The sequence below is a fragment of the Anastrepha ludens genome, chromosome 2 (assembly GCF_028408465.1).
Source record: "Anastrepha ludens isolate Willacy chromosome 2, idAnaLude1.1, whole genome shotgun sequence".
In the NCBI taxonomy this organism is placed as follows: Eukaryota; Metazoa; Arthropoda; class Insecta; order Diptera; family Tephritidae; genus Anastrepha; species Anastrepha ludens.
This window is the reverse complement of record NC_071498.1, coordinates 105216527-105234054: the sequence shown is the minus strand read 5'-3', so window position 1 is coordinate 105234054 and position 17528 is coordinate 105216527. Positions and strand designations below refer to the sequence as shown.

At 35.0% G+C, this 17528-nt stretch overlaps 1 protein-coding gene across 14 annotated transcripts in view; it reads left to right on the top strand.

Annotated features, from left to right (window-relative positions):
* Nucleotides 1-17528, top strand: part of LOC128855018 (RNA-binding protein Pasilla) — a 172976-nt gene that overhangs the window by 123403 nt on the left and 32045 nt on the right. For 2 of the 14 annotated variants that reach the window (XM_054089570.1, XM_054089568.1), the window contains exons 2-3: nt 3903-5310; nt 9252-10889. The exons of 7 other annotated variants lie outside the window; for them this stretch is intronic. In XM_054089570.1, coding sequence (XP_053945545.1) covers nt 9884-10889 — 1006 coding nt within the window. In that variant the 5' untranslated portion in view covers nt 3903-5310; nt 9252-9883. Of the gene's footprint in view, nt 1-3863; nt 5311-9251; nt 10890-17528 lie in introns of all 14 variants that reach the window. 5 more of the 14 variants (XM_054089567.1, XM_054089571.1, XM_054089573.1 and 2 more) reach the window with 4 other exon arrangements.

The window sequence follows — 17528 nt, the reverse complement described above, 5'->3', positions numbered from 1 at the left end:
AACGCAAGAAGAGGTTGCAAAAACTTTGGGAGTTGATCAATCAACCATTTCCAAACGTTTAAAAGCCATGGGAATGATCCGAAAGGTAGGCCATTGGGTGCCGTATGACGTTGAACGCCGTTTTATGGCATGCGAACAACTGCTTCAACGGCACAAAAGAAAGGGTTTTTTGCATCGAATTGTGACTGGCGATGAAAAGTGGGTCCATTACGACAATCCAAAACGTCGGGCAACGTATGGATACCCTGGCCATGCTTCAACATCGACGTCGGCGCAGAATATTCATGGCCTGAAGGTTATGCTGTGTATCTGGTGGGACCAGCTGGGTGTTGTGTATTATGAGCTACTGAAACCGAATGAAACGATTACGGGGGATGTCTACCGACGACAATTGATGCGTTTGAGCCGAGCACTGCGAGAAAAACGGCCGCAATACGCCGATAGACACGACAAAGTTATTTTGCAACATGACAATGCTCGGCCACATGTTGCACAAGTGGTCAAAACATACTTAGAAACGCTCAAATGGGATGTCCTACCCCACCCGCCGTATAGTCCAGACCTTGCGCCATCCGATTACTATCTCTTCCGATCGAAGCAACATGGCCTGGCTGACCAGCACTTCCGTAATTACGATGAAGTCAAAAAATGGATCGATTCGTGGATTGCGGCAAAACCGACCGAATTTTTCACAAAGGGAATCCGTGAATTGCCAGAAAGATGGGAAAAAGTAGTAGTAAGCGATGGACAATATTTTGAATATTAAATTTGTAACCATAAAGTTTCAAATTTCGAAAAAAAACCGCACGAACTTATTCATAGTCCTATTAATAGGTCTATTTATAAGTTCGTGCGGTTTTACAACAGATGGCGTAACTTGATTATTATTCCATCGATCCACATTTCCAAACATTCATTGGAGAGCTACTGTCGTAAGGCACAAACGTCAGTATAAGTTTTTTATTTGAAGCGTAAACAACAATATTTTTACCACACTTGAAAATGTCGAATTTCGTGCCAAATAATGTGTTTTTGCGGGGAATTCTTCTTCATTATTTTAATATGAAGAAAAGAGCAGCCGAAAGTCATCGTATCTTGGTGGAAGTTTATGGTGAGCATGCTCTATCTGAGCGAACGTGCCAGAAGTGGTTTGCACGCTTTAAAAGTGGTGATTTTGGCTTGGAAGACGAAGAACGCGAGGGTGCGCCGCCAAAGTTCATGGATACCGAATTGGAGGAATTGCTCGATCAAGATTCGGCTCAAACGCAAGAAGAGGTTGCAAAAACTTTGGGAGTTGATCAATCAACCATTTCCAAACGTTTAAAAGCCATGGGAATGATCCGAAAGGTAGGCCATTGGGTGCCGTATGAATTGAAGCCAAGAGACGTTGAACGCCGTTTTATGGCATGCGAACAACTGCTTCAACGGCACAAAAGAAAGGGTTTTTTGCATCGAATTGTGACTGGCGATGAAAAGTGGGTCCATTACGACAATCCAAAACGTCGGGCAACGTATGGATACCCTGGCCATGCTTCAACATCGACGTCGGCGAAGAATATTCATGGCCTGAAGGTTATGCTGTGTATCTGGTGGGACCAGCTGGGTGTTGTGTATTATGAGCTACTGAAACCGAATGAAACGATTACGGGGGATGTCTACCGACGACAATTGATGCGTTTGAGCCGAGCACTGCGAGAAAAACGGCCGCAATACGCCGATAGACACGACAAAGTTATTTTGCAACATGACAATGCTCGGCCACATGTTGCACAAGTGGTCAAAACATACTTAGAAACGCTCAAATGGGATGTCCTACCCCACCCGCTGTATAGTCCAGACCTTGCGCCATCCGATTACTATCTCTTCCGATCGATGCAACATGGCCTGGCTGACCAGCACTTCCGTAATTACGATGAAGTCAAAAAATGGATCGATTCGTGGATTGCGGCAAAACCGACCGAATTTTTCACAAAGGGAATCCGTGAATTGCCAGAAAGATGGGAAAAAGTAGTAGTAAGCGATGGACAATATTTTGAATATTAAATTTGTAACCATAAAGTTTCAAATTTCGAAAAAAACCGCACGAACTTATTCATAGTCCTATTATATTAGTAAAATGGAAAACATGAAAAAACGTTTACTTTGAAATAAACCATTTTTATGCAAGCCTAAGCTTTACAGAAAAATCAAATTAAGTGCAAAAAGTACTAAAAAGTAAAAGTTTAAGTTAAAGTGCTCTTAGGACAAATTCGAATGAAAAGTTTAAGAAAAATAAACAAATCATAATTTAAAATAAAATTTAAAAAATAACTATTTAAAAATGGAATAATCTATAAAAAAAAAAATAAAATTAAATAAAAATTGAATTGTAAAAGAGAAATTTAAGAAAATGCTCGAGTGTGTAAAAATTGAAAACGCCGCGCATAGAGAGAAAATTTTAATTTGCATGATATGCAAAGAAAACGGAGATCTCAAGCAATCTGAACAAAAATTTAAAAGTCATTAAATGGAAAATGCAGCTCGAAAAACTATAACTACTTCTTTGCTATTGAAGAATAAATCTGTTAAGCTAAATTGTCTAAAAAAAGAAGCTGTTAGATTAATTATATAAAATTGTATTTTTCAAAATTTTAATAATTTTTTTTTAACTCCTCGAGAAAAAGTATTTTGTGTGAGAGCAGTAATGCCTGGCAATAATGGCCGGCTTCACCGATTAGTTTTACATTTATCAGACTGTTTCGGAATACATTTTTCATACATTGTTTATGCACATATTTTAACATGTGGGCTGAAAAGTACCGGGCTTAACAAAGCAAACACGATTTTGGTTTTTTCAAAATTAGCTTTATTTATCAACGTAATTTCCATCATAAACAACGCAATCATTCAAGCGCCACTTTAACATTTCAATACCACTTTGATAGAACGATTTATCTTTTCCCTAAATATGTATACAGTCAGAACAGTATCAGAACAGTCAGTTGGGGGCCAAACATGGCGAATACGTTGAATGTTCATTGAATTCGAACTTCAATTGTTTTGATTGACTTGTGACACGGTGCGTTATCTTCATGAAACAAAATGAATGAGAAAACCATAGTCAAATGTGCATGCAGTATAAAGCCACGATGTTCTTTTGATATCTTTACGATGTCAGCTAACTCACGCAACTTCACTTTTCGATCCTTCAAAAGGATTTTGAGGTTTTTTTTACTGTTTTCTGGTGTTACCGCCTCATTTGGACGTTCATTACATTGTACAGCATCGGTGTCTTTACGACCACGTTGAAGTCAGCAAACCATCTTTTTATTCTTGTTATTAGGCCCGGGACTTTTCGGCACATGGGCTAGTTGCGAGTTTTAAGGTGCTGAAAATTTCTGTTGCTTTTTAATATTTTTTTTGCTGTCAGTTATGTACAAATTTTTCCATACAACGCTTGATCGCTGGAAAGGAAGAAATGCAGAGATCGAGCTGAAAGTTATTAAAAATCAACGGGAGGAGTTTTCAGTAATTACAATGCACTCTGCTGCGCTTGAATTAATTGAGATATAAAATTGTATATAAGAAAAAAACGAATAAATTTGAAAATTGCTATAAAATTTTTAAAGCCTTGGAAAATAAAAGCCTATTCGTAAATTCAAAATGCATTAATTTTCAAATAATTCCAATATTTTGTTCAACAGTTGAAAAGAATTTAAAAAAGTCTTTGTTTCTACCATTTATCTATTAAAGCATTCATAAGTGAGTCACTTACGTAAACATATTTATGGTGATGAGTGTTTCCGTTATACGTTTGCACTTCCTTACTTAGTGAACAAAATCGTTTCCATGATATTTAATAAATAATTTTCTCATATAACTAGAAATTTTAATTAAAAATTGTGTCCTATCTCAACAAACAGTTCATACAAAAACATTCCCAGTGTAAAAAACGCGTCCCAGTACATAAAAATCTCTGATCCAAAGGAACAAAAGACATCAAGAAAAAATATTTCAAACTAAATACCATAAACTTCATGTAAATTCACATCAAATGCAAAGAAAAACGCTAAAAAGCAATGTGATATTAAAAACAAAATAAAATAAAATTGACCTCATCATAGTGCTTATTGTGATTGAATGTGCATCAAAATCAGTGGAAAAGCGCCAAAATAAAAATAATATCATCGTTCAGAACTATATATAAACAATCCATCAACAAATTAAACCCGACATACAAAGTTAACTCATCATCAGTCTTAGGAAGCAATAATAACACATACATACTCATATTTAGTTGTATGTATGCATTGAAGTCGTTCGAGCCATTTGCGAATAAACTCATAACTCAACGTGTGCACATATTTGCAAAAAAAAAACAAAATAATTCAAATAAAACAACCTCCCATAAAAACAAGCATACCAGCATATCGCAATAATTTCATATTACTTTTATATGCAAGCATAAATCTATATATATGCACGTAACGACAAATCTGACGAATGCTCTCAAACGTCTACATCACCCAATGTGCAACAGCAGCATCCAGCACATCAACTACATAGAACTACTATAGTATTTAGTATGCTAAACTTCAGCAAATAGTATTTTAGCATTCTCATTGGAATCCAAATCGTAATTGACATTTGGCATTTCAAGCATTCGAGGCATCAAACATTGACATCAGTATCAGCGCCAGCATAACGACATCTCAGCAAATGTAATATGTGTAAATGTGTCAACACCTAAAAGTACACATCGGCACTCACATGCTCACACATGTACGTAAATGGAATAGAACACAAGTAAAATAAATAATAAGCATCGAAATCAAGTCATCCGAAGTGAGAACTGCACGAAACGCACAGCAGCATTCACAGCATTCAACAGTTGACACTCACAGAGCGGTTATAGCATATAAACTTATTCATACATGCATACATATAAATATATGCCGGTATACGTACATACATGTTGTATACGCTCATATATATGTACATCTAAGTGAAGTTAAGACATACGGATCACAGTTCAATAATAATTACGTCATTGCACATTTCATCGAGCTCTAATTGCTGCCGACCAACAACATCATTGCCATTCTGTTAGTAAGTCAGTGAGTCGCTCGGTCGGTCGATTAGTCAGTGAGGCGTCAAAGCAGCAGCAGCCACGGTTCTTCAATCTACATGTCATACACAAAGAACAACGCTGGAGTGCAGCTGAAAGCAAAGGCGATTTGAGTAGTGGGCAACATAGAAAAAACAAAACTAAACAAAAGAAAAGTGTAAACAGCAGCCAGCAAAAGCTCTACTGAAGTTTCATTTAGAACGGTAAATGGAAAATAAATTTGAGAAGAAAATAGAAAGTCATAAAAGAAATTTTACTACAATTTTAAGCGGTTAATTTTTGGTTTTTTTGATTACAACAGCTGTAGTTCATGCCATTAGATTAGAGTAGGTACATTAAGGTCAACCTGCATATCGAAAAAGAAAAGAAAACAAAGAATGAGTTCGGGTTTGGATAGCGTATCATAAAATTTGGTATATTTAATAACTTCCAGCAAAATATTTAAGCTTAATACAGGTTTACTCCTAAAGTGGATAGAGCTGAGAATACCACTACAACTAAAGCTGAAAATAATTTATGTATATTAGTTACATTAAAAACTGTATGATCCGGTAATGTAAACGCAAGTTTCAAAGTAAAAAAAAATCTTTTTTTTATTTTGTTAATTTTTTGGGGGCTGACTCAAAAAGTATAGCACATTTTATGATTCTTTTGTAAAAATGAAATAAAAAAATATTTTTTTTTTACTTTGTTAATTTTTTGGCGACAGATTCAAAAAGTATAGCAAATTTGATGCTTCTGATGTAAGAATGTGTTTCAACGGTAATTAACACGTTCGATTACAGTTTTCGTATTAAAATACACTTGAATTAAGTTTGAAATATGTGCAATTAAGAACGAACAGATGGTTTAGTAATGCGTCAAAATTACTTTTATACTTACATGTACGTATGTATGTATGTATATCCAATGGCAAGCACAATGAGTGCATGATAATTTTTTTTAATATTTACAATGTTTTTCGAGTTAAATTGGTTTTGGTATTTGTGGTTTTAACATTGTTCATTCTTTGATAAAGTCATATACATCACATTTTTAAACCTTACACAAAAAAGCAGAATTCAGCATAGTTTTTATTATTGTAATATTGTTCATTCTTTAAAAGATGTCATATAAATAAATTCCAAATTTTACAAAAAATGTTGAAAACTTCCGTACATTTTCACCTTGAACTTTTGAAATTTTTATTTTGAATCACCACACTTTCAAAAGTAAAAAAAATCTAGGTATGTTTTTATAGCCTATTGAATTTTTGTATAATAAAATGCAAGTTTTAAGCGGCTAAAAAACTGGTTATATTCAAACATTGTTTTGTTGTTTTTTTTCATATTACAAGTAAAGTTATAAAGACTATATTTAATTCTTTTAATTTGTTTTGCAAATGGTCTTGCGCATCTTCTTCAACAAGAAATTAATTTTTATGTGGAATAAAGTGCAAGCAACCCTCAGAAAGAAAACCCATTAAAAGTTCAAGCGATTTTTAGCCGCTTAAAAAATTTGCGCTTATTTTACCAAAATATCACGAGCCATGTTACTAGGTACCCGAAAATTTTGTAAAATAAAAAGTTTAAAAATTCAAAATTTAGATGAAAGTATATGTACATATATAAAGTTTTGCTAAGTTTTGCATAAAGTTCGAACGTTTTATTTGCATGGTTTTCGTTAAAGATGGAGTAATATGAAACAAAAAAAGAAAAACTAATAACAAACAATTTCCAACTAAAAAAACATTGTAAATTCTAAAATAAATTCAAAACTCATCATTCACTTAGTTATTTTCGTTATTGTTGTACCAGCATATACATTCCCCATACATATTTGTGGAATGCTGCTGGAGTAACAGTCCTTGGCCGAAAATAAACCCAGATCGTTTCGGTAACATAGACTGAATAGACTGTCGTGGGTGCGATTCAGTTATACTGCCACTGCATATATATACATATGTACAAGTACAATCCAGCGCAACTCACGCATGATATTTGGAAAATTTATTATTATTATTGTTGTTCGAATGTCGGCAACATTTGTGAACACTTTTTTAGAAACTTGTCAAGAGTCAATCGAATCTTTTCTTCATAATTTTTTCTTAAAACAGACACTGTGAGAATTATCGCCATAGATGATGTGCTTAAATAAGCTAATTCTAGAGTAGGTCTACTTTGCTAATAAAAAATAATTTTACATGGACCAGAACTGGCCATTTTTGCTAACAACCGATTGTATAAAGGCGTAGGTTGCACTGGTTTTACTAATTTGCTGATCGTCTACTGCGCAGAAGGTGATTCCAGGTAGCTTTAACAAATCTCCGTTCTATGCTAGGTATATTATTCACTTTGCCCCAGTTCCAGTCCAAGAGATTTGGTAAGACCATGAGTACCCTAATTACGAGACTATATACTGCCCGGGCATCCTTGTTTTTATAATTTCAATTGGTTTGGTAAAACTTTCCACCTGACATCTTTATTATTGATTTCAAATGCCTCTATAGCAACATAAAACGGAGGAAATATAATACAAAACGGTTTTTGGTTATTTGGTATAATATTGTTTCATAATATTTTGGTATAATTTGAAGTTTGAATTATTTTGAATATTTCATTCCGATATTCCAGAATATAAATCAAACTTTTCGACTCTAAATTCAAACTGTGTATAGATGAATGTGAAAGATATGAAAGAAAAATCGCTTTCACTTATCAAATAAAAACTAAGATATTTTTTCCGCAAGCTAAAACAGATTAGTAATGGTTAAGAGTTCTTAAAATACTATTAAATGAATATTCTAGCATTAGAGAAATATATATAAATATTGTATAAAAGAACTTACTAAATAAAATTAAACACCCCGCTGAAATGTAGTAAAATTTCTTGACCGAATTAAAGTTACATACTTTATTTATTCAAATGATACATCCATTACTATCAAAATCCATTACGTGTGTAATATACAAATTACATATCCCCATACTCGGCCATGTATCGCTCATAACAGATAATTGAGTACTATAAAATAAGCTGTTGCACCGCGCTTGAAACAATTAGCCGTATTTATAAATAAAAGAAATTACATTGATAACATATGAATGTTGGCGAGTACATAACAGAATCAGATTTAACATTACCTATACATTACTTATTTTTGTTGCAATATTATTTGAGCAACAATGTAACAGCTCTTTACTTAACATTTTGTGAAAGCTGCTCTAAATATTTTATTAACAGATTGCTTAAGGTGAAAAGTGCTTACATATGTATATGTATTAATTTAAGAACTTTATTACACTCATCATTATGTATACAAACCATATAATTTAACTACTTTATACTATGAACTTCAAATACATACATATCCTTATATATGTATATATATGAATGTACATGCATATGTTCATCATACACAACTATTTCCTAACTACTCGCAAATATCAATTTTATCGAACACTTGCGCCATTAACATCGGGTTTATCTATCGTAACTACTCACTATATAGTTACATACATACTCGTACATAAAAATCGCACCTCAGATCGATGGAAGTCAATTTTGCTGCTGCTGTGTAAAAAAAAAGAAAACAATAATAATAAATATATCAAAAAATATTTACATATCGTTGTTGTTGTTGTTGTCGTTGTCGCTTATACTCGAACTGAAAAAAAATAACTAAAATAGAAACAAAAATTGATCAAAAAAATATCACAAAAGCTCATCTACGAAACCACACCACTTTTGTCAGCAAATTTCACCAATTTGCAGAGATAAATTAAATCATAAATTTGAAAGTAAAACTACTTATTAATAATTCAAGCGAATTAAAAACTAAAATGTCCATTTTCGAATGCATTGAAGTCATTAAATGTACTTAAACGTCACTAAAGTCATCAACATTTCATCGCCACTCTCGAAATGTGCTATCTCACACCTTTCTATGCATCAGAACCATCAACATCTGCAAGCTATAGTAACTAATATTGTTTCGCACCAACAACATTTACTACATCAGTCAAACTCATTGTGAGTGTAACGAATTCGCAACACAATTAAGCAATGAAAAATCAACAATAAAATAATTTTTTATTTTTGTTTTTCTATTTCTTTTCCCTCTCTTTCTCTCTCGCTCGCGCGCTCGATTGATGATCGATAAAAGTTTAAGAGACAAAAAAACACCCAAAATAGATTTGCGCACGCCAATGATAAGAAAAATTGTTAGTGCAACAACCAACAACAACAACTACGAATATTGTTAAACAACAAATGAGTAGAAAATCGACGGCAACGTGTAAAAAGACCATCGATGACAAACACCATAGTTGTCAGTTTCGTGAAAATAGACAACAGCGTATAAGCGTTTATACCAGTTATACACGAAAATTGGCAAGAATATCCAGGAAAGAAATATAGAAATAGAAATCCATTAACATTGACTGCGTTAAAAAACAAGTCAGAGGAAAAGTGATAAGTGGGCCATTCAGAAGTATCGCAACTTAGGCAAAACTCAACAAAGCTCGTCACTAGTGACACAACGTGAAAACGAAGCACAAAGTATAACTATAAAACAAAAAGGAATACAAATAATTTAAAATTCAAAAACATCAACATTATTCCGGCCATTAGCAACAACCACACCCATTTTTTATTATCTTAAATTTAATTGAAAGACTGAAAGCTTAAAGAAGCCACGGCATAAGTACCTATTAAACATTCACATAGAAAATACGCTACATTTGACGCCGTTGCTATTACCGTCCCCACAAGTTGCTGCAACAAATAGGACTCAATATGAGCCAACCGAATTCGCCGGCAACACTACAGCAACAATTACAATTGCAGGCGAATTGTGCCAGTTCGGTTGAGAGTTTAATGAGCAACGCTTTCGATTTGATTGGTGGCGCCAGTGCAGCGCAGCAATTTCTGAATCATATGGATTTGTATGCACAGCAACAGCGTCAACAGCATCAGCAACAATTTAACTACCTGCAGCAGCAGCAGCAGCCGCAGCAACAACAGTTGCTTTCGCATTCACATATGGCCAAGTCACCGTCCTCATCGCCGACCAATTTCGGTAGTGGTGGGAGCAGCAACAGTAGCAGCCATAGCAATATAACCATCACCACCAATAATTTGCATACAAACTACAATCATCATCAACAACAACAACAACAACAACAACAACAGCAGCAGCAGCAGCAGCAGCATGCAGTCGCCGCAGCAGCGGCAGCAGTGCAACAGCATTTAGGCAATAAGCATTCCATATCGTTGACATCTTCGCCAATCACATCACCAACAAAATCGATTCTCACACAAGTGGCCGCGGCGGCCAGCAGTGTCGGTGCTGGTGCCGTTAGCGCCACCAGCACAACAACCACCTCGCCGCCGTCATCGTCGCCGCCAACCATTCTAAATAGTTTCAATTCACAACATCATTTTAATTTACATCATAATAATCACCAGATGGATTTGCAACAACAACAGCAACAGCTCCAACGGGAGTCTGGCACACAGAATATTAACACCGGTATGAATAGCGCTAATAATAACAACAACAGCCCAAACAGCGAACTGCTTTCGAATAGTGCGTCAATGGGCACAACCACCCCCACCGGTGGTATAAGCCCCAATGGTGGCGGCCATCAACATCAACAACAGCAACAGCAGCAGCACAACCATGCACATGCGCACGCACTCGCGCAACATCAGCAGCATTCGCACCAGCATCACCATCATCAGCATGGCAGCAGCACATCGCCGTTCAAGCCGCCAAGTTCAGCGTCCTGTTGGTGTTATGGTGAGTTCAGATTCTCTCTGTTCTTTTGCTTACAAACATTTACCACCACAAAACCACCGTAAACACCATTAGCACCACCCACCGCCATCAGCTCGCTGCTCGCTGCTCGCAGCATACAGCGGTTGGGTGGGTGTGAGTGGCAGAGCATCATCGCATTGTTTGTATGTTTCGCAACATTCGCACTCGCTTCATAACATCATCGCGTTGTCTTGCTTTCGCTCCTAGGCAGACATAGGTGTAAGAAACAAAAACAAAACAAAAAATAATAATAATAATAAAATAAAATGGGATAAAGATCTGAGAAAGAAGATGATAATAAACAAACGAAAGGAAAATAGAGTATTGAAGGTTTGAAGAGTTTTAAGAAATAAACTTAAAGTGTAGTGAGGTAATAAAAATATCTTATTTCTTTTTACATTCACTTGTATATACAATAATTATAATTATTTTTAGTTTATGGCTATTTTGCTATTAGAAGGCACTTCTGCCGAGGTGTGTGTTTATGGCACATATGTACATGCATGCGTACATGCGCCTAAAAACATGTGTATGTCATAGCACTGATCGCAGTCAAGTGCAAAAAGAAAGCACGTTTCGTACGCGCACACACACATACGCAGGCTATACAGACTTGGCTTCGCAGACAGAACAAGGTGCGTGCTCGCTGTTACGCAAAATTCTTGTCATTCAAAAGTTGAGCTGTATAAATATTTCATTCTATTCCAATCCAACTTCGGCTGATCATAAGTAGCTGTATTGGTTTTTGCGCATAAATGGGTGTATCTGTAAGTTTATGGATTTTATTGTTGTTTGCGTGTGTATATGTGTGTAGTTTTGAATATTTCTGTATATGCAAGGGAAGAACAAATTCTTGTGACTTTTGATAATTTTGAAAAATCACATGATGGGTTGTCGAGTTTTAAACTGGGCCATAAATAATGAGTTTACTATGTATGGAAATGTGAATATTTTATTTTCATAAACCACTCATTTTCGACACTTCTAAAGCTATATTAAGTAGTACACTTTGATATATCAATATTTTATTTGTGCATATGTATGCGAGTATAACATATACATATATCTGCGAGTATATAAGTACTGGTACATACATACCTGTTTGTTTATTACAATAATTGTCTAGCGAAGAGCGAATTTCGAGCAATAGGTTAGGTTACGTTAGGTTAGCCTAGTTGGCAACAAGCCATGCATAGACCTTTTGGTCCCTAGCGATACCAGATGGAGATCGACCTCTATGAATACTGAAAATAGACATCATGTAGGATGTCAGCGCTTTTGGCAAATTTAAGCAGCGCTGGGAGATTCGCTTTTGAGACGTCCTCCTGAACCTCAAACAATGGGGCTCCCAGGCATTTTAAACGCGAGTGATGATTCGCCGAAAAATATTACAAACATTAATTATCACCTGCTTAAATTATTCATTCCTGTGTATTATGCTGATGAAAATGCCAACATATGGACATATTTATTTATTCAGTTTATTCAATGGGGGTACATAATATCATATATCAATTCAACTTTTTTTTAAATATTTGGAAAAATTTTCTTTCTAAATTTTTTTTCCTTAAATTTTCATAAAAATATAGTTTATTGTGTAATAAAACCTTATAATTCAGTGTTCCAAATTTTTTACAAAATTCTCAAAAATTTTAGAAAAACAAAATATTTTTTGTTGTATTTTGTTTTTTTAGTTTTCATAAAATATAGTTTATTGTGTAATAAAAACCTCATAATTCAGTCTTATAAGCTGTGCATAAAATTCTCAAAAAGGTACCATCAAAATTTAAATTTTTTAATCAGAATCTTTCATAAAAATATAGTTTGTTGTGTAATAAAAACCCCATAATTCAGTGTTCCAAACTTTGTACAATTTTCTCAAAAATTTAAGAAAACCCAAATATTTTTTGTTGTATTTTTTTTTTAGTTTTCATAAAATATAGTTTATTGTGTAATAAAAACCCAGTGTTCCAAACTTTGTACAACAAACTATGTTTTTCATAAGTTTGCACACAATTTCAATTTTTTAATTAGAATCAGTTTTATAGCCCATCCAATTTTAGCATAGTAAAGTATAAGTTTGAAGTCGATAAAAAATGGAGCTGATTTTCAAATTTTTTTTGAGAATTTTTCCCCTTATAAAGCATATGCTCGGAAGTTTAGAACTTTGATTTATAATACATTTTTACAAAAAATTTGAAAAGAAGGTTGGGATGAAAAATTTTGCAATTATTGTCACTCCGATTATGTGAACACAAGTATTAGCCACTTGAATTCAAGTTGCGAAAAACTCAAAATCTTTCCTATTGATATTTTACGCTATTTCGAGTATTATGTGAATTTCTATTTAAATACTTATACGTGCATACTTGTACTTAATTTTAGCAAACCTAAAAAATTTAGGTAGTCTCAATTTGTATGTACTTGCTTTTGTATTTAACATTTATTCGTCACTCAATTCAAGGTTACGTATACGCCGTGTAATATGCAAAATCAAACATCTCCTGAGCTAAAATTTGGGTCAAGAGCCGCCTATACTATAAAGAAATTTAAATTCATTATGTAATACAAAGCACAGCTTATAAGCTCGTGTGAGTGTCGAAATCGTTGACAGGCCAAATTTTGGTAATATACCTTGGCAAAAAAAGGAAGAGAGTTGAAAATGAACGTATATTAAATCATAATAAACTGAATATGGAGGTATATTAAATAAAAGGCACAATGTGTTTTGGTATTTCTTCATGTATTATTCATGTTAAACATACACGTGAGAATTATTGAATGACATCACTGAAAATGTTATCAAAATGATACCTGATGTGGTTGGTGTTTTCTTTTAACTAACAGAGAGTCGCTTCCTATGCAAATTTACATGAAGGGAAAGAGAAATGCCAAACTATGCCTTTTGCGGTGTAAATAATTAACTAAACAATTATTTTCAACAAAAAACTATTTATTTGTTATTTTTTGGATTTTATTTGGGTAATAATAAAATTGGTGGTATATACAAGATTGCTTTTGAATAACTTGGTTTCTAAATAAAAAAAAGTTATTCGTTGATGGTATGTTTTATTTTGACGGAAAGGCCTCGTTCCTTGTTTCCTGTTTGTATATGATTGGTGAAAAATTATGAATCTTCCGATAGAGTGATTAATTTGGCGCCACCTTGTATATAACATTTACTTGCTTAGGCCTGGCTTCTCCTTCATTGTTGAGCGTATCCATAGTGCTGGATCATTCTACATCCTCCCTGGGTCCGAGTGGGCCTAATTTAGGAAGCAGAGGATTGGTTGCTTAGTTCTGTAATTACTGTAAAGGATGTAAATATCTACTCCTACAGCGAAGCGGCAATTACTGGCTTGTGCACGTTGTTTGTGTGTTCGAAATCAGTCCGAGAATACCTGACTTCTCTCGATTGTATTGGAATACTTCGATATTAAGCTTATTTTAGAGGATTGGGGTTCCCTTGAGTACCCGTGGTCTAATCCGGAAAAGATAGGCTTCGAGTCAATTCATTGAGCGCTGGAATAGTGCGCCAACATGCAAAGTGGTGAGATCTTTCAGGCTATGGGTAGATCGTGTGCACTCGAGGGAATTTCTAAGCATAACAAAGCCGCAACTCCCAAATTTGGTAGGTATGCCTACCGCATATTGTCCGGTGCAGGTCCATACGGTAAGACTTGGGATTGCTTCAAATCTTTCCTGCAGACGAGGTGGAATCATCTCAGCTACCCTGTTCTCATAGGAGCGGATATTGCACGTTTAAATATCACACTTCTGGTGAGATTCATCAGTGGCTTGAAGCGGCTAATACGAGCGTAATTAGCCACTTTTCGTCGCCATATTATAATTCAATGCCCCCTCTTACTTTTTCCACCTGTTAAGTTATTTTTCTTGTGCGATTTTTTACGTTGAGAAAGTCGCATTTATCAAATGTCCCATTTCATATTAAGCAGTCTAGTTTTAGTTTAAAAATCCTTTTTGTTTAAAATTTTCTTTATACTCTTGCCCCCAAAAGTGCTTTACTTCAAGTTGTCTGTAGAAAAAAATTAAGAATATTTTCAGAGCTGAAGAAAAAAGCAAAAATGTTTATCTTTTATGCACTCGCAATTTGTTAGTGGCAAAAAAAACTTTTGAATTATGTTTTAGAAATTTGTTTGAAAATTCACAAATAACTTAGCACATCTCAAAAGCTCATAAATCAAAGCAGTAATATATTTACATTTAAATTTAGTTGCACGAACATTGTGTTTGTGTATCTTGGCATGGAAACAAACAAATAAATGTTGAAATGAAATGAGCACAAATCTTTAAATATGTTCATATGTTGTGCATATGTACATACATATCTACATAATTATATATATATATATATATATACCGGTATAAATATATGTATCTGCTTTTAGCGAAAGTTAATTAGGCGCAACGTTTGCGTATTATATCACACATACATACATACATTCATATGAAGTCTAGCATAGTCAGCTTGCCCATATGTTTGTGCATAAACTTGATGTATACTGCTCACAAACATATACATACATACCTATGTTTATTTATTATCGTCAATTGGTTCATTATGTTTGATGCCAGACCTCTGCAATGTTTCTGTTGCATTACGGACTAGCAGCGTGGAGATCAGAGAGTTATGTTTTATTCGGTGAACTAGTGGCTGAAAATTTTAGGCAGATCTCATTTATTTCGAAACCATGCTGAATAAGCATGATTTTAAATATATGTGCTTCTTATTAAATTTTAGATTTTATTTTAACCAAATTAAATTTATAATACTCGCACAAATTCCAATGACCGTGCGTTAATATATATGGTACATATAGGTATGTGTTTATTCGCGAATATTTCATTGGTCTGATAGCATTGCGAGTGGTCCATCCAGGACTGTATTGCTAAGAAGGAAGTAGCAGATAACTGTTAACTGAGTAATACTTATAATGCAAATTCCTTAATAACTTTACCAGAAATACCTGGTAGCCTTATTGAATGATAGATGCGCGGTCACTCTAAGTTTTAGGTGGGCCTACCATACTTTATTTTCAGTTATATGTATGTGGCATTGTGCTGCCTTCCCTACGAAAGCAGCCACCAAGAAACTCAAATTGCATAGCAATTTTACTTGTTTTTTCTGTTTCAAGCGTCAATCGCCATATAAAGGGTGGTTAAGTTTCAAGGACCGGTGTTGATTTTGAATAAAATACAATTTTTTTAGGAAATTATTGTCATTTCTCTTTATTACGATAATATTGGTATGGCTCAATTACGTATGGAACAAAATATTGGCCAAATGGCCGCCGTGGCTCCGGTGGCACACCTTCATCCGATGGTCTATGGTTTCGATGACACTGAGGCGTAATTGAGGTTCTATGCCGTTAATGTGCCGAATTATCTCACCTTTTAGCTCTTGAATTGTTGCTGGCTTATCGACGTACACCTTTTCTTTTAAATAACCCCAAAGAAAGAAGTCTAACGGTGTCAAATCACATGATCTTGGCGGCCAATTGGCATGGCCGCGATGTGAGATTATTCGGCCATCAAATTTTTCGCGCAAAAGAGCCATTGTTTCGTTAGCTGAGTGGCAAGTGGCACCGTCCTGTTGAAACCACATATCGTCCACATCCATATCTTCCAATTCGGGCCATAAAAAGTACGTTATCATCTCACGATATCGGACACTACTCACAGTAACTGCCTGACCGGCCTCATTTTGGAAAAAATACGGCCCAATGATGCCGCCGGCCCATAAACCGCACCAAACAGTCACTCTTTGTGGGTGCATTGGTTTTTCGGCAATCACTCTTGGATTATCATTCGCCCAAATGCGGCAATTCTGCTTATTGACGAATCCACTGAGGTGAAAATGTGCCTCATCACTGAAGATGATTTTCTTCGAAAATTGGTTATTCACTGTTGCCATTTTCTGCCACCATTCTGACCATTGACGACGCTTGAGTCAAGAGGCTTTAGTTCTTGAGTCAATTGCACCTTGTAGCGTGTAAATGCATGTCTTTATGCATAATGTTCATCAACGACGAGCGTGAGAGGTGCAATTGTTCGGCACGACGACGAGTTGAGGTGGACGACTCTTCCACCACACTATCGCGAACAGCAGCAATATTTTCTGCAGTACGAGCTGTACGAGCATGCACCGATGTTTTTTTTGCACAATTTTTCTGATTGTACGCACATTTGGACGATTAAATTGACCGAAAGAATCACGAAGTGCGCGATATGGATTTAGATTTGAACGTCCGTTTTCATAATAAGCCTGAATAACTTTAACGCGTTGCTGGATTGTGTATCTTTCCAAATTGAGTTAGTCTGAAATTGAAAAATGTCAAATGAAATGCAGAAAAAGCTTGACGTTTAGGTGTGGTTCACATTCAATATCGGCCCTTGAGATTTAACCACCCTTTATATGCTTGCTGTTTTATTTCTTAATATTATATTGTATATGTATGGGGATTGTGCAAACTCACACATCCACATTCACTATTTATATTGAGTAAGTACCACTGTTCTATTTGCTTTCAAAAAAATACACCTGAAGATATACTGGCATGAACCTGATTAGTTAGAATTTCCGTGTTTGCAGACGTAAAT